Source organism: Mesocricetus auratus, unplaced genomic scaffold, assembly GCF_017639785.1.
Source record: "Mesocricetus auratus isolate SY011 unplaced genomic scaffold, BCM_Maur_2.0 Super-Scaffold_100676, whole genome shotgun sequence".
NCBI classification, from domain to species: Eukaryota; Metazoa; Chordata; class Mammalia; order Rodentia; family Cricetidae; genus Mesocricetus; species Mesocricetus auratus.
In genome coordinates, this window is record NW_024429266.1 from 11,645,041 (window position 1) to 11,667,866 (window position 22,826).

General features: G+C 51.1%; 1 protein-coding gene across 1 annotated transcript in view; it reads left to right on the forward strand.

The window, feature by feature from the left end:
* The first annotated feature begins 11,592 nt into the window (after nucleotides 1-11,592).
* Nucleotides 11,593-22,826, forward strand: part of Capn2 (calpain 2) — a 49,223-nt gene continuing 37,989 nt past the window's right edge. The window contains exons 1-2 of the mRNA XM_040738406.1: nucleotides 11,593-12,128; nucleotides 17,279-17,348. Coding sequence (XP_040594340.1) covers nucleotides 11,892-12,128; nucleotides 17,279-17,348 — 307 coding nt within the window. The 5' untranslated portion in view covers nucleotides 11,593-11,891. The remainder of the gene's footprint in view (nucleotides 12,129-17,278; nucleotides 17,349-22,826) is intronic.

A 22,826-nucleotide genomic window follows, 5' to 3' on the forward strand; every position in this document is an offset into this window, starting at 1 on the left:
CGCCTAGGTCCATTCAGACTGGGCACAGCGGAAGGAGCAGAGGCAGAATGAGCTGCCTCAGGGGATCCTAGAAGCCCCAGCCCCAGCCCCAGCGACAGCTGCAGCCAGCACCAAGCATTCCTAGCACCAAGGGCTGGTCCTTCTCTGGACTGTCAGCCTTAACTACTCGGACCCTTGCTGCTCAGCCACAGATACTGGACTAAGTGGGAAGGTCCCTCCTCTCCCCTCAGAGCCTCGGCTTTTGTGAATATTGAGGAATTTGGGCTCTGAGTCAAAAGCTGTGGGGACACTATCTGAGCGTGACTCAGCCCCAGGCTCAGTTCTGAGGTTCCTCCCAGAATATGCCCTTTTTTGGTCCCAGCCAGGGTTTCCCTCCTCTCTCCTAAGGTGCTCATGGGCAGAACCTCAAACGGCCTCAGATGAGCGCTACAGCTCTTTGGCTCGCTCCCCACAAGGACTGGGTGCAAGCAATGTCTCTCCGGGACTTGAGGTCCTACGGAGGATGAAGGGGCATCAGTCAACCTGCACCGGATGTGCCTGAGAACCCACACTAATGTTCTAATGAACGGACAACCCCGAGTCCGTAGAAAAATCTCCTTGGGTGTACAAAGGGAAAAGGAAGGAGAAAGGAGGGAGAGGAGGGGCAAGAGGGAGGGGCAGGGGGAGGGACCGGAAGAGAGAAAGACTCCACCAGCTGAAGCACTCTGGTTATTTTACCCCCAGATCCTAGGTGTATTCACAAGTGGCCCCTGGGATGGGAAGTTAAAAGCACACTCCGGGTAGATTTTGAGGCAGAAAGGGCAAAATGTCCTACACAAAGACACAAGCAGAGGGAAAGGGGCAGGTGTGTCCAGGACCGGGGGGGGGGGCGGGGGGGACTGCGGAGAGAAGGGTTTGCTAGCCGGTGGGTGGGGAGGGCAGAGAGTCAGGAAGCCGCAGAAGCGAAGTGACCAATGACAGCCAGCCGTGCAGTCTGCAGCCTGCTACGTCAGTGAGGTCAGGATGCAAGTGCTCCGTTCACTACACCCAGGACCTGAATTCCCAGCTGCAGTCGGGTCATCCTCCCTTGCTGCATGGTCCTGGGGAAGTGACTGAGTCTCTTGACGCCTCCGTTTTCTCAACTGTAAATGAGGCCAACGGTGGCAAAACACGGTTCGCTGGGCTACCGTGAGGAGCTGATAGTAAACACGTGCCAAACATTTGAAAAGGAGAGAGGGGCTCCCCAGCCGGCTCCCGCCAGGGATAGCACACAGAGGTTTGGACTGACCATTTCCACCCGGGCAGACCTCTATGGAGCTGGCTTTATTCTGGAGTCTCCATCTGGGTGACCAAAGTTCCCTCGGAGCGGAGCTACACTGTACTCTTAAGGATCCCTTTGTCCTTCGGTCTTTCCTTCTCTCTCTTCACTGCTCTTGCGAGGTCTTCCCTGCTGTCTGAAGGCTTTCTCTCCCGCTCTCTATATTTCCCAGCTGGTACCCCCACAGCCTCTTGCTGTTGTTTGTTTTCTGAGACGTTGTCTTCTTTCTCTATACCCCAGGCTGACCTCAAACTCATAGCAACCCCCACCGCCTCGGACTTCCAAGTGTTGAGATTACAGGTGTGAATCACCAAGCCCAGCTCTCTTGGACCTCTGTTCCAGTTTGCTTTCTGTTGCTGCGATACGAATCATAACCAAAAGGAAACTGAAGGCAGTAAATGTCTATTCGGCTTAGAGGTTACAGTTCAGCATGGAGGGAAGCCAAGGTAGGAACTCAAGGTGGGACCCTGAAGCAGACACCGAGGAGGAAATTGCTTCCTAGCTTCCTGGCTTTCTCGGTCACCTTTCTTAAACAGCGAAGGGCAAGTGGCCTAGGAATGACAACTGCTCATGGTAGGCCGGACCCTCCTACATCAGTTAGCAATGGAGAAAATGGCATGCCCACCTGATGGAGTGTCATGCTGACGATGAAGATTGCCTGTCACAGCCTCTGACTTTGTGTGTGACAGGCTGTTGTTTTTGTTTTGTCTTTTTAGAGAGGAGAATTCACTTTCTAGAGGACACAAATTGGTACACTCAGTTAAACATATTTCTTTGCTATTAGACTGATCAGAATGTTAGTTTTCAGGCCCTTGGGGTTCTGACAGGATACACCCTCAGTTGCAGCCACTAAGAGCACCACCTGTGCATATGCACCATGTTTCCTTTTAAAAGGGCCCTGCCCACCTCCCATCCTCCCCACCCTCCCTCTCTCTCCACGCTCTCTCTCCCTCTCCCTCTCCATCTCCCTCTTTCCTCCCCCCCCGTCCCTCTTTCCTCTCTCCTGCTGCTTCTGTCCCCAGAGGCCAGGTTCCCCAACCCCTTCCTTTCCCCTTTTTATGATACCTTTCCCAAAAACAAAACAAACAAACAAAACCAAAAAACCTCTGCTTGAATCCTGATGCATGGCATCTTTCTCTTTGTGCACTGCTTTGCTTAAATTACAAAGCAGAGTCCTTAACATATAAACAGCATTATGGCTCATCAAGAGGCAAATTGAATGTGAAGCATTTTCCAAAATCTCTTAGCCATGAACAAAAATTACAGAACCACATGCACTCACAAACCACCCACTGACATCTCATGAACCTTTGGTTGCTGTGCAGTCAAGCTGCAAACCACTGTACTAGAACACCTCTAAAGTTCCATCCAAGCCTGGTCCACTGTACTAGAACACCTCTAAAGTTCCATCCAAGCCTGGTCCACTGTACTAGAACACCTCTAAAGTTCCATCCAAGCCTGGTCCACTGTACTAGAACACCTCTAAAGTTCCATCCAAGCCTGGTCCACTGTACTAGAACACCTCTAAAGTTCCATCCAAGCCTGGTCCACTGTACTAGAACACCTCTAAAGTTCCATCCAAGCCTGGTCCACTGTACTAGAACACCTCTAAAGTTCCATCCAAGCCTGGTCCACTGTACTAGAACACCTCTAAAGTTCCATCCAAGCCTGGTTCACTGTACTAGAACACCTCTAAAGTTCCATCCAAGCCTGGTCCACTGTACTAGAACACCTCTAAAGTTCCATCCAAGCCTGGTCCACTGTACTAGAACACCTCTAAAGTTCCATCCAAGCCTGGTCCACTGTACTAGAACACCTCTAAAGTTCCATCCACGCCTGGTCCACTGTACTAGAACACCTCTAAAGTTCCATCCAAGCCTGGTTCACTGTACTAGAACACCTCTAAAGTTCCATCCAAGCCTGGTCCACTGTACTAGAACACCTCTAAAGTTCCATCCAAGCCTGGTCCACTGTACTAGAACACCTCTAAAGTTCCATCCAAGCCTGGTCCACTGTACTAGAACACCTCTAAAGTTCCATCCAAGCCTGGTCCACTGTACTAGAACACCTCTAAAGTTCCATCCAAGCCTGGTTCACTGTACTAGAACACCTCTAAAGTTCCATCCAAGCCTGGTCCACTGTACTAGAACACCTCTAAAGTTCCATCCAAGCCTGGTCCACTGTACTAGAACACCTCTAAAGTTCCATCCAAGCCTGGTCCACTGTACTAGAACACCTCTAAAGTTCCATCCAAGCCTGGTTCACTGTACTAGAACACCTCTAAAGTTCCATCCACGCCTGGTCCACTGTACTAGAACACCTCTAAAGTTCCATGCAAGCCTGGTTCACTGTACTAGAACACCTCTAAAGTCCCATCCACGCCTGGTTCTGCGCTGCAGCTCTCACGCTGTGAAGCATCCTGGATGCGGATGGCACAGCAGGGCTGAATTCTGCAGCGAGGGAGCCCAAGCCCTCCTCTGCTTTGTGTGAGCAACTTGAGCTATATCTGCAAGCCTCACCCACCTGAGAGTTACTGAACACTTTGTCAGCACCGTGGATGTCATGGCCCCTCTTTCGCAGACAGAGGAACCGAGGTCTAAGAAATTAAAGACACCGGCTCAGATCCATAGTCAAGCAAATCCTTAGTGTGGTCACTGAGTCATCCTCTGTTTGACGGATGGATGGACACCAAAGGGCCTGTTGATGGGGACTGGGGGCCCGAAGCGTGTTTGGAATCAAAGCCCCAGAATAAATGAAACCATAGTAGTCATGCTATGTCACCAAGGTGGGTCAACAACAGCAAGACAGTAACACCTGACCCCCGGTAGACCACAGCAGGAAGCAGAGGAAGCACATGAGCCAAGTCTCAACCGTCATAAGGCAGATACCCCAGGAAGCCGGGGAAATGGGATTGCTGCGGCTCAGATGTCTTTTAAAGATGTATTCATTGTATTTTATGTATGTACTGTGCCTGCATGTGTGTATATGTACCACATGCATGCTTGGGACCTGCAGAGGTCAGAAGAAGGCACTGGACTCCTGAAACTGGAGTTGTGAATGGTTGCAGGCCATCACATGGGTACTGGGAACCAAGCCCAGGTCCTCTGTAAGAGCAACAAGTGCTCTTAACCTTCAAGCCATCTCCCTAGCCTCTGATCTGGATTTTAAATGCCTGTCAAAGGCCTACCGGCTAAAAGGTAGATGGCAGCCTGAAGCACTATTAGAAGACAGTGGGATCTTTAGGAGATGGGGCCCGGTGGGAGGAAATGTAATGTGGTTGTCTGACTGAGAAACATCCTGTGTTAGTCAGGGTGTTGCTGTGAAGAGGTGCCACAACCACTCTTAGAAGAGAAAACACTCAATCAATCGGGGCTTGCTAGCATTCAGAGGTTAGTCTGTCACGGCGGGAATCATGGCGGCACATAGACAGACATGGTGCTGGAGAGGTAGCGGAGAGTCCTGCATCCATCAGCAGGCAGTGGGAAGAGAGAGATGCTGGGCCTGGCTTAAGCACTTGAAACCCCCAAAGCCTGTCCCCAGTGACACACTTCCTCCAACCAGGCCACACCTCCTAATCCCTGTCAAGTAGGAGCACTCCCTAAAGACCAAGCATCTAAATATGGGGGTCCTATGGGGACCATTCCTATTCAAACCACCACTGTTCCCTGTATGATCACATAATTGAACGTGTGGTCCCCAGTCGTGGCGCCATTTAGAGGGGGTTAGGAGTTTTGCTAGCGATAGCTTGTCTCTGGGGTCCACCTTTGTGTTCATAGCCTCACCCTACTTCCAATTTTGCTATTGAAGATGTGATGTCTCCGTTTCCTGATCTTGCTGCCTTGTCTGCCACTTACTGCCATGCCTCCCTGCCAACAGGGACTCCATCCCTCAGGAACAAGGACAAATGAACTCTTCCTTCTGTAAGTTGACTTGGTCATGGTATTTTATCACAGAAAGGTAACTAGTACATTTGGTCACCGGGAACATGAACTTTAAAGGACTATTGAAACTCCAGTCTCTCCTGCCTCTCTTTCTCTCTTTGCTTCCAGGAGGCCATGGGGTGAATAGACAACCCTGCCACATACCCCTGTTATGATATAATATACCAGCATCAGCTCAAACCCACAGAGCCAGGTGACCACTAAACGGAGCCTATGAAACCATGAGCCAAAGAAGAACTTCCTCCTGTAAGCTGCTTATCTTAGATGCTTTGTCAGAGGGGTAGAAAGCTGATTCACAAAGCTCAGTGGTTGGCTCTCCCGGCCCCTCCCTGTCCCTTTGCTGTACCAGTATAATATAGTAAGCCCCTTATCTGCAAGCCCCATGTGCTCCCTCCAATACATCCACCGAATGATTAATGGCTGACAGACTTCCTGCCTCGGGACCAACATCAGCATACCCTCCTCTAGCTCAGTGTCTGACACCACAGTGGCTATTCAGTATTTCCAGTGTCACTTCCTGGCAACGATCCCAGTCACCCACTGACTGAGAAAAGGAATGGAACTGAATAAAGGAAAAAATGAAGAGACCCACACTCTGGCAGCTGTGGCCCCCAGATCATAACTGAGCAAGCTCAGGGTAATACTTCACTTTCATTGTCGACTTGGAAACAACTCAATTCTGGGTGTGTCTGAGGGTGTTTCCAGAAAGACTTAACACTGGATGTGGGTGGTTCCTTCATATGGGCTGGGGTCCCAAACTGAATAATGGGAAAAGCAAGAGCTAGCTGGGCACCAGAATTCATGTCTGCTTCCTGACCATGGATACAGTGTGATAAGACTGTATCCATGTTTCCCCTAAAACAAAAATAAACCCTGAGTTGCTTTTGTAACAACAGAAGAAAAAAAAAAGTAACTCAGCACGAATATACCCAGAGATGCTTACAACAAAGATGGCTCCCAGAAGCACTGGGGAAATGCTGCAGCTGTGGTTGGTGTGTTGGGAGAAATGACCCCATGCACACTCGGGAGCCACATTGGCTTCTTGCCATGTGAACTTGAGCATACATCTGGGCAGTTCTGGAATTTCTATTTAAGAGGGACTTGAAAATTGAAAACATGCAGATGGTAGGTGGGGTTGCAAGAGCTAGTCTTGAGGCTTGCCCTGGAGCTTTTTTGCTTAGTAAGCAACTTGTTCTGGCTAAGAACATTGACTTGGAGGACTTGGGGATACTACTGATGGAAGCCTGCAGGGCCACACCTTTCTGGTACCCTGTGGTGCTTTCCATAGAGTGGGCAATGTACTTCTCTTTATGTGTTCCCTTCATCAGGCACTGTGAAGACAGATGATCAGTTACAGCTGCTCCCTGGGGCACTCACATGCCCTCACATGGAGGTGCCATTGCTGCTGCTGCTGCTGGCAATGACGGTGACAACAATGGTGATAATGTTGGTAAGACCGTGGTCCTGCTGTTACCCCTAGTAAGCTGATACATGTAACCATTCTGACTGCTTGCAGAGTAGGCAGTGGTAGGACCCCCGCTTGAGAAGACACCCTAATTTGCTTCTCTGTTGCTTTGACAGAATGCCCACTAAACAAAACTTGTGGGAGAAAAAGGTTTATTTCACCCTGCAGGTTACAGCCCATCATGGAGGCAAGTCAGGGCAGGAGCCTAGAGGCAAGCTGAAGCAGAGACCCCAGAGGAGCACTGAGTACTGGCTTGCTTCCAGGTAGCTTCCCATTCAGTTACCTTACTTATACATCCCTGAGCCCACCTGTCTGGGGGTATCACTGACCACAGTGGGACAAGCCCTCCTCCATCAAATGCACCCCCAGACATGCCAAGGAGCCAATCTAGTGGAGCTCATTCCCTGACACCCCAGTTGTCTCTAGTTTGTGTCGACTTGACAGAAATGATCTGGCATAGGAGACAGGAAGATGTGGGGGGAGCTGGTATTTTGAAAATGTCAAGGAATCACACAAATGAAAACATAATTTATCCTTGGCTGATCCGCAGTTAGGAGAAACCCCTATGAAAGACCCTCAGGAGAGCCTGAGGTGCCTGAGGTGTGTCATCTGCAGCCCTGTGTGCAGGCAGGTTGGAGACACAGGCAAAACTTCAGAAAGCAGCTGGTCCTTTGGAACTTCTGGGACTTTCTTCAGACTGTTTCCTCTCCCCTTCTAGTCCCAGCACTCCACACTTTGTGAGATTTAAGAGATGCCTGTCCAGTCTCCTCTTCAGGTGTCAGCCACCCTCCAGAAGCCCCCTCTGTCTCATGCCACACTCTGCAGTCCTGAGGAAAGAATAAATCCTATAATCTCCATGGTGATATCTTGTTTGTGCTCTAACAAATAAAGTCTGCCTGGAGATCAGAGTGTGGAGCTAACCACTAGTTAGCCACAGAGGACAGGCAGAGGTGACACACACCTTCACCTCAGCACTGGGATCTCAAGCCTTTGATCCCAGTACTTGGGAGGCACACGCCTTTAATACCACCACTAGGGAGGAGGAATAAGGCAGTGACATGGTTGGGCAGGAAAAGGATTATAAGGCGGGCAGAGACAGGAGCCGGCCCCTTTTCCATCTGGGAATTCCATAGAGATAAGAACTCCAGTGTCTGGCCACTCTGCTTCTCTGATCTTTCAGCTTTCACCCGCCAATATCTGACTCCAGGTTTTTATTATTAAGGCCAATTAGAACTTGTGCTACAAATCTCTCTAGAGGAGAGGAGGTCATACTGTGTGTTATGAAGTTTCCTGTAGCTTTGATGCAAACACTGGGAGAAAAGATTAAAGACAGGAGTTTCTCATTTGGGCTCGGAGTTTCAGGGACCTCAGTCTGTGCTCGGATGGTCCTGTTGTTTGAGGGCTGAGAGGGTGCTGAACACCATGGAGTCAGGAGCGTATAGCGGAGAAGGCTGTTCACCTCGTTGTAGGCAGGAAGCCAGCAGAGAGGTCCTGAAGTCCCTGTGTACTTCAAAGGCCACCTTCCAGGGACTTGTTCCCCTCACCAAGCCCTGCCTGCCAATGTTTCTACCATTTCTCAAAGTAGAACCACCAGCAGCTGGGAACCAAGTATTCAACACCCACGCCATGTGGAGAGACACTAATGCTCGGATGAAAGTTGGCACACAAAACTGGGTTATGCGTTTTTGCCTCCTCTACACTGAGACTGGGCATGGAGTTCGGCCTGTGTACACTAGATAAGTGCTCTACCACTGAACTACAGCTCAGAGTGTGTTTTAATAACTCTGGAACTTATGTTGTCTGTGATCTGCTTTGGATTCATACGACAGACAGGGAGGGAAAGCATAGGTTTCCCTCGTGTTAGACCTGCCTTGTCCTCTGCTGACTGAAGCCAGGAAGGGAGGCCCTGGGACTGTTGTAGTCTAGAGTTTCAGAGTGAGGCTCACTTCACCACGTCAGCTGCTGCCATATCCTTCCTAAAACAAGGAGTGAGGATTTCCTGTGGGCAGCTGTGAAGCCTGTGAACCCAATGGAGATCGGCATCTCTCTCTCTCTCTCTCTCTCTCTCTCTCTCTCTCTCTCTCTCTCTCTCTCTCTCTCTCTCTCTCTCTCTCTCTCTCTCTCTCTCTCTCTCTCTCTCTCTCTCCCTCCCTCCCTGCCTTCCTCCCTGCCTCCATCCCTTCCTCCCTCTCCATCTTGCTCATATTCCAGATATGACAGCTGTTTCTGATTTACAGGCTACCCTTCTGGGCTGGGTGACTCATTTGGGAAGAGGGGAATCTGTGTGTGTGCCTTTGTATTTCCCTGACAGGGGGCATGTCTCCCTGAAGAGAAAACTTGGCCAGCTTCCCCCGATATAACATAGTTATGAAGTTTTGAAGCACACAGAGCAGTGTTGACTCAGGTTAAAAATGGGCCCGTGTCCAAATGGTGAGGTCAGTCTGTGTGTTTGCAAACCAACTGCAGTAACTTTGGACAGTCTGGAGCCTTTGGGGAAAAGAGATCTATGCACATGGTTGGCTGGGTCAACTGCCCTGCCTGGATATACCATAAGTGTGTTCACTAAACAGGAAGAGGAAGCCCTAGGTGAAAAGAGACATCCTGCTGCCTCAGCCTTGCAAAGCCTTGCAAGTTTCTGACTTGATAGCAGTATGGGCGTAGGCTGCCCCAGCATTTTTGCTAAAGGGATTGGGAAGGGGGCCTGGCCTCCAGCTGCCAGGGAGGAGGCATTTCCTCCAGCTGGTAACCAAACTCCCACGAACTTCCCCCAAGAGCCCTGAGTCCTGAAGAAATCAGAATGGGGCCAATATAAATCAGACGGTGAGAAAATTAACAGCTTCTAGAGAAGGGCTGTTGCACAGGAAACCCCTGAACTACAAATGACTGCTGTGTAGTCCCCAGCTCTTTCAGTGGCACACGAGTCAGTGTGGTGACAAGCAGAGTGCCTGTCAGGCCATGTGCCGAGAGTTGAGACATAAGTCAAACTTAGGAAGAGAGAGACTGACATTCGAAAGAAAGACTGGTCATGGGCAGAGTGGTCCCGTGTCAGGACTCTGCAAGCACCTCAGATTCAAACAGAAGAACGAGGGGGAGGAGCTTGTCTTTCTGTGGCAGAGGAGAGACAGAGTCGGGTAGGGTGGGGAAGAGAGCTGGACAAACACTTAAAATGCCTAGCCAAGCAAGGGAGAGCTCTGGCTGGCATCAGCCCATTCCCAGAAGCTGGTGAAGCTGGGCTGGGGGTGTTCGGCTTCATTTGTGTGTGCTCTGACCTGGGGGAAGCCAAGCTGGAGAACAGTAAGGAAAGAAAGAGCCCTGAGCAAATGAAGCAGAGGGTCAGCCATGGGCGACAGTGGACACCCAGTTAAAGACAAGGATGGGCGTGGCAAGGAGGCTACCATTGCTATGGACAGTCCTTAAAGCTAAACTTACGGCTATTACAACCACAGAAAATGAACACATTTCAAAAGATTTTACTTGACAAAAACAGGTGGAGCGACCAGACATGACGTTTTGTTTGTGCTTTTGTTTTTCTAGACAGGGCCTGGAGCTCCCTTTGCAGACCAGGCTGACCTGGAACTCAGGCTGAACTCACGGAGATCTGTTGCCCCTGCTTCCCCAGTAGTGGGGTTTAAGTGTGTGTGTCACCATGTCAGCTCCAGGCTTGTGTGTCCAGCTCCATGATATCTGAAGCTTCTCAGCTCTTTCTCAGATGCTGTTAATTTTTTCTCGATGTCTGATTTCCATTGGCCTCACCCTGATTTCTTCTGGGCTCAGGATTCAAAAGAGTAGAAGACACACCTCATGCACAGGAGAGAACACTGAGTTGGCAGTGCAAACAGACAAACTCTGACATTGCAACAGGGAGAAAAAGACACTTTGATTCCTCCAGGAACAGAGTCATTTGCTATCACATAGATATTTCAAGTTGCTACAGTTACCTACAACTTCCAGAGTTACAAACTAACTCAGAAACAATGCTGGGCCAGGACAACCTGGTGGGAGGTTCCAAACCATGCTTCCTGAGTCTGGCACGGAGGGAGACGTTTCAGACTGCATTGTTTTTGCTCTTCTCTCTATAAAGCGCTGCCCTAGACCTTAACCCTATAGCAGCATCCTTGGCTTCCACTGGGAGCACTCACCTCCCAGAAAGTCTGCAGTTAAGGTCAGAAGCCACTTGGGTCACATGGGTGGGTGGGTTTGCCTCCAGTTGAGAACCCCTGCTTTAAACCATTCACAGCACAGGCAGATACTAAGCCCTCTCAGTATTATTCTGTATGTGAACTGCAACTCAGGAACTCTCCCTCGACAGGACAGGACGGCGGCACCAGTCACCAACAAGGGCTCTGTTCTAAATGCTCTCTCAGCATTAACTCAATAAACTCTCCCAGGTAAATCTGAGTTTTAGACACACATCACACAGTTACTCTAATATAAGTTTGCCTCGGGTGATATTTGAGGGCTATGCATACTAAAACCACACATTTCCCCCCCTTTACTTGAAATTCAGATTTAACCCGGATGACTGGTTTTTGCCAAATTGCACAACCCTACTTGTGCACAAATAACTGTTCTGTAACCACAGAGGCCCCGAGCCTTAGAATCCCTGCTCTGTCTGTGACTAGCTTTATTTAACTCGTGGTATTACATCTTTGAGCAGGACTCATTTTCTCATCTGTACGATGGGTACACTGAATTCTACAGAATTGTGGGTGTGGCTATGTCCAGAGCCTGCAGAACTGTTAGGATCCAGGACCGGTGAGTGGCAACTGGGTTAGTCTCACAGTGCTACTGACTCATCCGATGTTTCCTGGACAGTCATTGCTCAGTCGCCCGCCCTTCCTGGCTGGGGTTTGAGTCTCACTTTCCCCCAGCTTACAAGCGTCACCCCCGCTACCGGGCCGCGCCATCCCGGGAAGCGTCCGAAGGTGGCAGCAGCGGCCCCGCAGTCAGTCCTCCACGGTCCGGCAGGCGCTGGCTGGCCGCGTCCGGGACTAGGCGACTAGCAGGCTGGGAGAGGCGGAGGCCACACCCCGTGGCCCAGGCGCTTCCCGCCGGTGAATCATCGCCCGCAGCAGCGGCTCCCGCAGTCCGCTGCAGCGCCCCGGGCCCGGCCGCACCCCAGCCGAGTGCAGCGCCCCGCGTCTCCGCGAGCCCTCTCCCTGTGCCGTGACCCAGCCCGATTGGTACGATGGCGGGCATCGCAATCAAACTGGCCAAGGACCGCGAGGCGGCCGAGGGCCTGGGGTCGCACGAGAGAGCCGTCAAGTACCTCAACCAGGACTACGAGACGCTGCGGAACGAGTGCCTGGAGGCCGGGGCGCTCTTCCAGGATCCTTCCTTCCCCGCCCTGCCGTCCTCTCTGGGCTTCAAGGAGTTGGGGCCCTACTCCAGCAAAACTCGGGGCATCGAATGGAAGCGGCCCACGGTAGGAAGCGCTCGGGGACCGGGCGGGGTCGGGAGGGGCTGCAGTGGAAGGCTGTGAGCCAAGACCCGGGGTTCCCGGACTCGGTGGTGCTGGCTCGGTAATGCTGCCTTGGTTGTGCTCCGCGATTGCTGCTAAGGAGAGTCCAGATGCAGGCTGCGGCCCACCCAGTGGACCTGCCCTTAGCTGGCCCAGAGCGTTTCGCAGGACAGGACCCCAAATCCCACGAGCCTTTGGCTTCACACAGCCTCGGGGACACAGGGCTGCTGGGGCGAAACTTTTATTGGACTCTAGTGATCTTAACCACTATAGGAGGGGACCTGGGTCTGCTGTGGTGGTAGGGGTGGGGTGCCCAAGTAGCGTAGAAGATCTGGACTGCTTCGGGGAGTCAAGGGTGGGCACAGCCTGGCGCTGGCTTACATCCGTGGCCACAAGTATCTGTGATGGTTGGGTTTATCCAGCTTGCATCTTGTTTATTTCTCAAAGTATAACTAGCGGGACCTACCCCCCATATTTCCCGAGGCAACTTAACAAAGAATTGAAAGGCTCCAAGAATCCTGATACTCATTTTGTTGGCCTAGAGTCCTCACCTGGGAGCCTCTGTCTTGTTCCCAAATGCTCTTCTGCCAAGCCTCAGGGTCTCTGCCCTTAAACCCTCCCGGTCCTTGTGGTTTCAGTCTCCAGTGGAAGACCCGCTGCTCATCCCATGGGACCCTCACTTGACTTTCCCAGGGAGCCTAGAGAAAATCTAGATCCCTGTTAGGACACTGGGCATTCACGCTCTGCTTACTGTACTCTTGATCTTCCCCGGACACTTTTGCTATCCTGAATCCAGTTCCAGATCTAGAAAGTACCCAAGGCCAGCTAGGTACTCAACAGCCCTGGGTTCTAGCCCAAGCACCACATAAAATCAGGTGCATGGTAATGCATGCCTATGATCCCAGCGCTTAGGAGGTGGAGACAGGAGGGTTAGAAGTTCAAAGCTGGGGACCACTGAGATGGCTGAGTGAGTAAGGGCATTGGCTGCTAAGCTTAACAACCTTCTGTCTATCCTAGAACCCATGTGGAAAGAGAGAACCAACTCCCCAAAATTGTCCTCTGACCTCCACATGCACACTGTGACACACACACACACACACACACACACGCACGCACACGCACGCACACACACACACAAAATAGATTAATAATTACAACAATAAACAAAAGGTCAAAGCCAGTCTTGGCTACACAGTGCGTTTGAGGACAGCCTGGACCACATGAGAACTTGACTTAGAATAAAAAAAAACAAATGAAAAAGAAAACCAGAAAAGTCTCTGTAGAGCAGGGTCCTGTGCACCTGGGTGATTGGGTGAGTCACAGCTCCTCACTTCAGCTGGGCGTGGTAGTACACACCTTGGTCCCAGCCCTCGGGACACTCCATCGCTTTGGCTGCTTAGTAAATTCGAGACCAATATGAACTACGAACTAAATGGCTACGATAAGAAGGAAACAAGCAAGGCCTCTCTTTTCCTCTCCTGCCCCGCACACTAGGGGCAGCGGCCACAGCTGCTTCGGGTTCCCAGAGACACCCTGCTCTTTTCTCTTGCCCTTCTCACCTGTCAGGCCTCCTCTCCCCCAACCCCAAGTCTAGCCCATTTACATTCTTTGGGACTCTGTCACGAGTCTCCTCCCCAAAGAATCTTTCCTGGCCATTGTGAGCAGACCTCCCCCACCCTGTTGTTCTCTGCCCTGTGCTGATTTCTACCCTGGCGTTCTCACCATGCGCCAACACAGTCACATAGGTTTTCTTGCTGTGCTGAGCCCGTGTGTCCTTCGCCCTTGTGCTTTCAGAGAACTCCCTTCTCCATATTCACGAGTGCATCCAATCATCAGCATTTATAAAGTGCTTATTCTAGGCCAGGCATGGAGACGCCCACGAACAATCACAACAAAACAAACAAACAAAAACAAAGTCACTGACTATTTGGAAAGTGGATGAGTGAATGAGTGAATGAATGAATGAACAATCGTAGCGAGCCTTGAGATGACATCCTGGCTGGTGATTCACAAAGCGGGAGAGCATGTGCCTTCCATTTGAATACGGTTTTACTACTTACTTTCCATCCTAGCCTCATTTCTGTGGCTGTGATAAAACACCCTGATCAAAAGCAACAGAAGGGATGGAGGGTTCACTCGGCTACAATCCCAGGTTCCAGCACATCGCTGACGGAAGTCAGGACAGGAACTTCAGCAGCACAGGCCTTCCACAGTCAAGAGCAGAGATGATCAGATGCCTGCTTGTGTCTAGCTTTCCTTGGCCCTGCATAGAGAATGCTGCCACCCACCATGGGCTAGGTCTTCCTACACCAATTAGCAATCGAGATAATCCCTCATAGACAGAACTATAGGCCAACCAGATCTGGATAATTCTTTGAAACAACTCCTTTCTGCATGACTCTAGCCTCAGACAAGTTGACATTTAAAAACACACACTCTTTCTTTCAACCTTCCATTCAGCCAATGAGCACTTACTGAGTGTCTATTTTATTCCAGGAACAGTATGCTTAGTTTCTGTCTCTGAAGGCCAAAGAGAAGAGAACAGGTGATAGTGCCTATGGCCTTCCAGATAGGAAAATAGAGATCTAGAGCCACCTCAGGGACACTGCCTAGGGCAGGCAGGCCATGCACCACATGACCATTCTACAGTTGGGGAAAATGAAGCTTGGTAATGTCAAACCTGCTCAGAACAAAACAGGAGTGGAGCCAGGGCTGGGTTAGCTGCCCTCTGTCCCCACCTGCCTTGTCGGACCCTGGTGGGAACAGGCAATGGGACTAAAAGGAAAACATGTATCCACTGGATTCTTTAGCCAGTCATTGGAGATTGAAATAGAGCAATGCCAGTGGATGGCGTGGGGTTGGAACCAGGAAGGGCAGATCCTAGAGTAAGAGGAATAGAGTGAAGTGTGTGTTTCAATCATTTAACAAGGATGTGTAAATGACAGGAGGAGGAGAGAGGGGGAGAGAGAGAGAGAGAGAGAGAGAGAGAGAGAGAGAGAGAGAGAGAGAGAGAGAGAGAGAGAGAGAGAGAGAGAGAGCAAACACACCTATGGCTTGATTTAAGAGATTGCTCAGTCAGGGGCAACTTGAGTTTGTTAGAGGTTGAGTCACTAGAGGAAGGGATTAAAGATGACTTCCAGAGAAAGAATGAAACGGCCCATGAGGAAGAGAAAGCAGGGCAGGGCAGGGGAGCTGGTTAGCCATCTTGGGAGGGGGTGTGCTGTTAGCTCTTCCTGAGAGGGTGTCACAACACGGGCAAGAGAGGGCTCCGGTACAAGAGGGATGAGAGAGCATGACCACAGCCTCACTGAGGGCAGGGGACAGTGCCAGCCCACAGCCGGAAGTGCCATGGCATCACCCAAGGCTGGCACATCAGGTCCTCCCAGCTGTCATTTATGGAGTTCTTGGCAGGGCCATTGATGTTCATCTCATCTGACCCTGAGGACAGTCTGTGAGTGGTGCATTTGTCTTCAAACCCATGTGACAGATGCAGATCAAACTGCTGGGCGTCCAGTGCCCACCGGCATCCTAGCACCTATGCAATAAATGGCAGCACCAAGATTCTCGCCAGCTTATTAGACTCCAAGGCCCGAGCCTGCCCCTCCTTTCCTCGCTGCTACAAGGCTACATCAGTGTTTACTGCCAGGTTCCACAGGCTGTGAGCAGGGCTCAGTTTTCTCACGAGTCTCTGGGCTGTGAAGTCCAAACTTTGACTTCTCTGGAGACTCTGAGGCAGTTTCTGAAGTGTAATGGAACCTCCCTCCCCTGGGGCGAGAGCTTGGCCCCTGGATGACCAGTGTGGTTAAGGGGCTCCAGGAACGGAGCCCAGTCTACACAACCCCCGGGATAAGTGCTTGCCTGGCAGCCCTTAGGAAAAGTTGGCTTCCCTGCCTGGGCAGAAGTGCTTTCTCACTGTCCCTTTATCCTCCAGGCAGACTGATGGGGGAGCAGGAAGTGAGCATGCTCTGTGAGCTGGTGTGGTGCTGGGGGCTGCCAGGATGGCTCACCCAGGGAAGACCCCTGTAGACAGAAGTGTGCCAAGGGATGAGGCCACTCTATGCAAATATAGCACTCCTACAATCCAACATCTCTGAGTCAAAAGCTGCTCAGATTTGGGCCCTGGCTTCCTTTGTGGCTTTTGGGTGGAGCTCTTCAGAATAGAGAAACACATTCAGGGGACTGCTGGAGGGCTGAATCCTTACACACTGGCTTCCATCAGGCTGTTGGGAACAACCCCCCCCCAGAGGCACGGGACTGGGGGCCGGGGGGGGGGCATGGTGTTAGCAGTAAACAGCAGGAGCTGACAGTTTGCACTTGAGACCAGTGAGTTCAAATCCCAGGGGTCTTTACCCCTGGGAGCCACGAAGCTTTGAACAATCGCTTCACTTTCTGAGCTGCTCTGCAGGCATACATAAAGAGGAGCTGACACCACCCTGAGTTCCTCAAAAGGCTACAAGAGATAAGGGTCCAGGCAGCATCTGCACGGCGGGTGCAGGGTGCATGAATTCTCCGAGTTCTGGGAGAACTCTTCTAAGGGGTGGATCCAGTCCCCAGTCCCCAAGAAGCGTGTGCATTATAAAGATGGAGGAGCGCCCATGAACGCCACCACACGGGTCTAGGTTCCCAAAGACTCCCTAGGGACTCAAAGGGAAGAGTGGAGATAAGTGGGGAGGAAAAGGCTTCCTCCTGTAGGAGAGGGAGAGGAGACTTGAAATATGAACGGTTCGGAAAGTGTAGGCAAAGGAGGAATGTCATGCAAGCCCAACCATTTGCATGCAGGCCCAGAAGAGAAGGTGCCAGAAAGGTGGGCGGGGGCACTTAGCATGAAGGGTCTCAAAGCCTGGCAGAGGGAGCTGGATGCACTCACTGCCCTCAGTAAGCAGCACAATGGAGCCAACTGCATGCAATTTGGAGTGTGTGGGCTCTGTGACTTCCTGGAAGGGATCCGCCCCCCCCCATTAGGGCCAATGGAGCAGGGTCCCATGGCTAGCACCTGGGCCTAACTAGGGAACTTTCCTCAGAGCTGAGCAGCATGAGGAGGAGGGGCTGGAGGACCCACAGGGAACCGGGCTCCTGCCTGCGGCGCTGACCATGCCCTGTGGGTTTGTTTCCAGGAGATCTGCTCTGACCCCCAATTCATCATCGGAGGAGCCACCCGCACAGACATCTGCCAAGGAGCCTTGGGTAAGCAGCAGGGTCTGGGGCAAGCTGTGTCGTGTCACTTGCGAGTTCTGTGGCTTCTGTTCTTGAACCGTGCGGTGACTTCCATGTCCCAAAGCTCCCTGGACTTCTGGTCACCCGGGGATGTCCCCCAGCCAGTCACAATGCTAAGATGGAAATTCTGTGAGGTCCAAGACAGGCCCCCAAGAGGAGGCAGTGACTCGGTGTGAAGAAAGGGGAAGCCTCTCACAGCTGAGAGGAAGTGGGAAACACCAGGGCCAGCCCAGCCCTGCGGGCTCACCGGGAATAGCAGTGAGCATTGGGAACACTCATGCAATGGTAATGCTCGTGTAATTCAAACTAACCCAAGCTTCAATCAAGACTGGGAGGGCCATGTCTGAGAACTAGGGCTCCAGGGTCCCCAGCTTCATTCTGGAGCTCCCCAGGCCTCTGTGAAGTCTCAGCAGGGAGAATCCACCCTCATTTTTCCTACACATAATAAACACCTGCCTATAATTACTGGAGTAGATTATTTGCTCCGATAAGCTAGAAACCTGCTCTCCACCTCAACTGGCTTCCAAACAAGTCCACTGTAACAAACCAACCAGCTAGAATTCACCACCTTCCTATGCCCACTTCATAGGGATTCTGATCTCTTAATTATAGCAGCACTACTTAATAAACCAGTCACTAAACCATGCTTGCCCACTCTCCCAGATACCCCTGGTCACTCATTTTACAAATGAGCATGCTAAAGCCAAACTATAGCCAGAGAAGAGGCCTGGTATACAGACACATTTGGTCTGACCCCAGAACTAGTGTGTTAAGTACCAAGGTGGCCTCCCTAGAAAGAGGCCTGAAAAAATGTCACCCTTTGGGAATGTCATAGCCTGTGCAAATCCTCAGGACAGGGCAGCCTCTAGGGCAAACAGGATCCAGACCTGTTGGAACACAGCTCTGCTGAGTGTAGATTCCTAAAATGCCGGAGAGTTTTCTCACCTGCAGAAAACAGGCCTCCCTTCTCGGCCCTCTCTCCCCAGGGTGCCTAAGGTGAGCCTTCTGTGGGGACAAGCCACCGGCTCAAGAAAGTGGAGATGATAGTGTTGGGCATTGATTATGACAAACCTGGGGTGTTTTGAAAGATATAGAAAAATGAAACATCATTTTCACCACACAGCCTAAACAGCTATTTCAAAGTTTGAACACATCATAAGGGCCAAGCCACACATAAGTACCTAAGTTAAGTTCCATATCAATTCCATCAGGAGGTTTGGGGGGGCATAAGGTTTAACTCCTGGGGGAAATTGTTTGCTATATGTCCAGAACTGAATTTTCTTGGTAATTGAGCTAACATTTGAGGTTTCTGAAGGTCCCAGATTAGCCATTTTATTTTTTTCTTGGCTGTTTATTCTGGAAGATTCTAATGAGATTGTGTTCTCAAATCCCCAAAAGGCTCAGAAGTAACAGAGCAGGGCAGTGGCAGAGACACAGGCTTCAGTAATGTCAGTAGATGGGGGGCTTGGCCCAGGCATCACTGGGGCCTCAGTGTTCCCAAACTGCAGAGGGAAGGAAGGAACACAAGGTGACATCGGAACCCACTGAGATGCGGCGTCTGATCCTCTAAAGCTGTTCTTGCTGGAACAATGGTAGAACACTTGACTGGCACGTATGAATGAGGTCCTACGTTCAAGTGTAGCAACCAATCAATCAATAAAATCAAGCCGTCCCCTGTTCATGGCTAGTTGTTCCCAACTCCTTGATCTGGTATATGAATAGTAAGTATCATCACCTGAGAAACAGTGTGTGACTCAGACAGCATTGTTTTTTGTTTGATTTGGTTTCATTATCATATGCGACCATCCGGAGTCCTGAGATATATTTAAAAGGTTTGTTTATTTATTTATTTATTTTATGTTTGTAAGTGCTCTATCTGTATATATGACCTTATGCCAGAAGAGGGCATCAGATTCCACTATAAATGGTTGAGGACCACCCTGTGGGTGCTAGGGATTGAACCTAGGACCTCTGGAAGAGCAACCAGTGCCCTTTAACTGCTGAGCCATCTCTCCAGCCCCCAAGTAGACATCTTTACGCCCGCTACGCAGATATGAAAGGGAAAGCACAGAGAGAGGATGGCCCATATCAGGCAGTGCCCTGATCATTGCCTGCGTCCTGGTCTAATGCCAGGTCCTGCACTCTCTCTAGAACCCCACACAGAGTCTGAATCCTCAGTGCTGTGCTGAGGGCAAGGATGGTTTATCTTCTCCGCTTGTGCCTCCTACCCCAAATGCACTCACTAGGTCAGTGAGCCCGGGTAAACGGCATCCTTAGACCTGTGACCGTCCCAGAGTCCGTCCACGCCCTACACCTGTGCTGCCCCAAAGTTCTTTACTCACATTCTCACCTGCCTTCCTGTAAGGCTCAGCTGCCAGTCCTCCCCATGGTTTGAACCATGCATTGGTGCGTGCACGCTTGCATGCGTGCATGCACACCCACGTGCGCAGAGGTCTTCCTACCAGGAACCACCTGTACTGCAGAACGTGGCTGGGCCAGGCATGAACTCAGCAAAGAACAATCTACCCTTCCTCAAGGAAGGCTGGATATGAAAGACTGAGCCTCAGCCAGGCTGGCCCAGAGAGAGGCCAGATGCTCTGTAACTGCTGCTGGTGACTGAGCCTGTGCCCAGCAGGCCTCTGGCATCCAGCGTGAGTGTAACGTCCCTGCTGCTGTCACAGCTGCTCAAACCGAAGACCCGTGCTCTCTGGGCCCTTGAGGAGAGTCACTTTGCCTCCACTTTCTTCTGGCTCCCAGAAGACCCACCAGGAGGTGTCTGGCCACAGGGCGCCCTTCTCTCCAGCCTGCTAGTGTTTCCCTCGTTAGAGAGGCAGAAGGGAGCCAGCTCAGTGGGAAACGTGTCCCTGAAGGTGGAGTTTCAGGCCTTATGCCCGCTGCCACTACTTAGGAGCCTTTATGATCGTGGGCCACCTAACTTGGGAACGCTTTAGTTTTCCCTTCTGTAATAATGGGGATAGAAAAGGCCCCGAGTTAACACAACGGTTCAACTTAGCCTTCTTCAACTTTGCAATGCTGGGTGGTGCACACACAGGCAACAGAAACCACACTTTGGATTTTGGTCTTTTCCTGACCAGTAACTTGCATCCCAGAACTCAGTCACAAATTCTGGGGGGTGATAGTGAACTACAGGTCCAGCCAATGATTTAGCCAAGAGGGAAATACATGGTGTTCTGGGGGCGCTCAGCTGCGTGTGTTAAATTACATGAAACGCTCAGCATTTCTTAATAAAGTGGCCTTGTGTTGGGGGACTTTGCCTGCCTGTAGGTAATGTAAGTGCTCTGGGGACATTTAAGGGAAACTAGGCTTTGTATTCATTGTGTGCATACACATGCGCACACACACACACAATGGATTTGTAGGGATGTGATTCATGGTGGATGCCTTACTATATTTCTATTAAAAAAAAACCCTTATAAAAGCAGTTTAAGGGTGAAGGCACTGATTTTAGCTCATAGTTCAAGAATATAGTTCCATGGTGCTGGAGCCAGAGTGGCGGGAGCCATGGGCAATGGTCGTGCCATGTCCACAAACAGGAACAGAGAGTGACAAACGCAAGATGCTGTCCAGCTCCATTTATCCAGTTACACAGCTCAGGATACCAGGCAGGGAATGGTGCCAGCCAGAGTGGGTGGGTCTGCTCACCTCAGAGTAATCCAGATGACCCCCAGAGGCCCATCTTCTAAGCGATCCTAAAGCCTATCAAGTTGGCAGTGAACTCTGACCATCCCAGTAGGTCAGAGAACATCTGTGATGGAAACACCCCCTCCTCGGGGCTGGAGGAAAATGAGTGTAACGCAGGAGCCAGAGTTAGCACAGGGAGAATCCTAAAGAAGTGGAAGGGGAGTATGGACGATAGTGGAGCACAGCTCTTCGCCGGGGAGAGAAGGGGAGGAATAAGCTGGGTTAGAAGCTGAGCGTTTGCCATTTGAAGAGCTCAGACTCCAAGGGCTGGTGTGCCAAGGTGGGAAGGGGTGCCCAAGTCTGCAGCACTCGGAGGCTGGAAACGGGGAGAGGGAGGCACACTGGGCAGATGCTCCTCGTCACTTTGTGAGTGGAACTTTCAAGTATTCCAGACAACTTGCCTCAGCCTTCTGGGCGTTGAGCTTACAGGAGTACCACTGTGCCTGGCTTAAATGTTCACGCAGTGCCCAAGGAGGCCAGGGAAGGTACTGGAGTTACAGGCTTGTGAACCAACATGTAGGGGCTGGAATCAAACCCATGTCCTCTTAGAAAGCAGCCAGTGCCTTACCCACTCAGCAAGCCGTCTCTCCAGCCTCCACCACGTGGATTTTTAAATTCAACTTTATAATGGGCATTTTTTTGCATTTTAATAAATCTCGAGCTTTTTGAGTAATTGTAATATTTACAGAAAAACCGAGGAAGCGGTGCAGAGACTCCCATACCCCGGAACTAGTTCCCAGTCTTACGACCATCTCACACGAGTGTGGCACATCTGCCACCATTGACGAACCAGTATCGGTGCATGCACCTAAGGTCCACACTTCACGTAGACTCCTTAGATTTTACCCAGAATGCCGCATTGCGCCACTGTCATGTCTCCCAGGGCACCTCTCGACCGTGACAGCATCTCGGTCCTTTCTTGTTTTTGTTGAACTTGGCAGTTTCAAAGAGTATCGGGCAAGAATGGTGTTTGATGGAATTTGCAGATGCCTCTTTTAAAATAATACATGGAGATGTCGAGCATGATGGTGGGTGCCTGTAATCCCAGCACTCAGTAGACTGAGGCAGGAGGATTGCTGGTTCCGGGCTAGCCTGATGTGTGTAGCAAGACCTTAACTCAGAAACACACTAAATTAACAATAAGAATAAAAGAAGATGATGATGTCTGTAGTTAAAAAAACAAGACAATGACCAGAAAACGGGTGTAGGCTGGTTTAATGAGGCCACCCTTGTCTCTTCATGGTCCTTCACTCCCAGCTCCAGCTCCAGCCACACCCCACCCTCCTGCTCCATCACCCCACCCCCACAGAGGCCCCTCCCGGAACACTTTAGTATCTGTGAGTCATAGCTTCCGCAGCTTCCTCTCTGCTACAAACTCTTGCCCAGCTCTCTCCCGAGGCTGAGGCTGCCGGCTGCTTCCCAGCTGTCTTCCCTGCTGACACTAAGGCAGTAGAGACGGCTCCAGCGAAGGGCCCGGGGCTCTCTCTTGCCCTGGCTGGCCCCTGGCTCGGCCGTCAGACTGCAAGGCTACAGACTCATGCCATGGCTAGCTCTGTGCTTGGCTGTGGGAGTTGAGAGTGGTGAGAATCCATCAGAGCTTCCAGCTTGCCTCGGCCTGTCCTCTGAAGACCCCGCATGCCCAGAGGGTGGTAGGATAGACCGGGTTCTAGGTCTGTGGATCAGGATATGACCTTTGCTTTGTCTGGGTATTCCCTCAACTTTCCCACCAGCTCTCCTCTGTGGCTG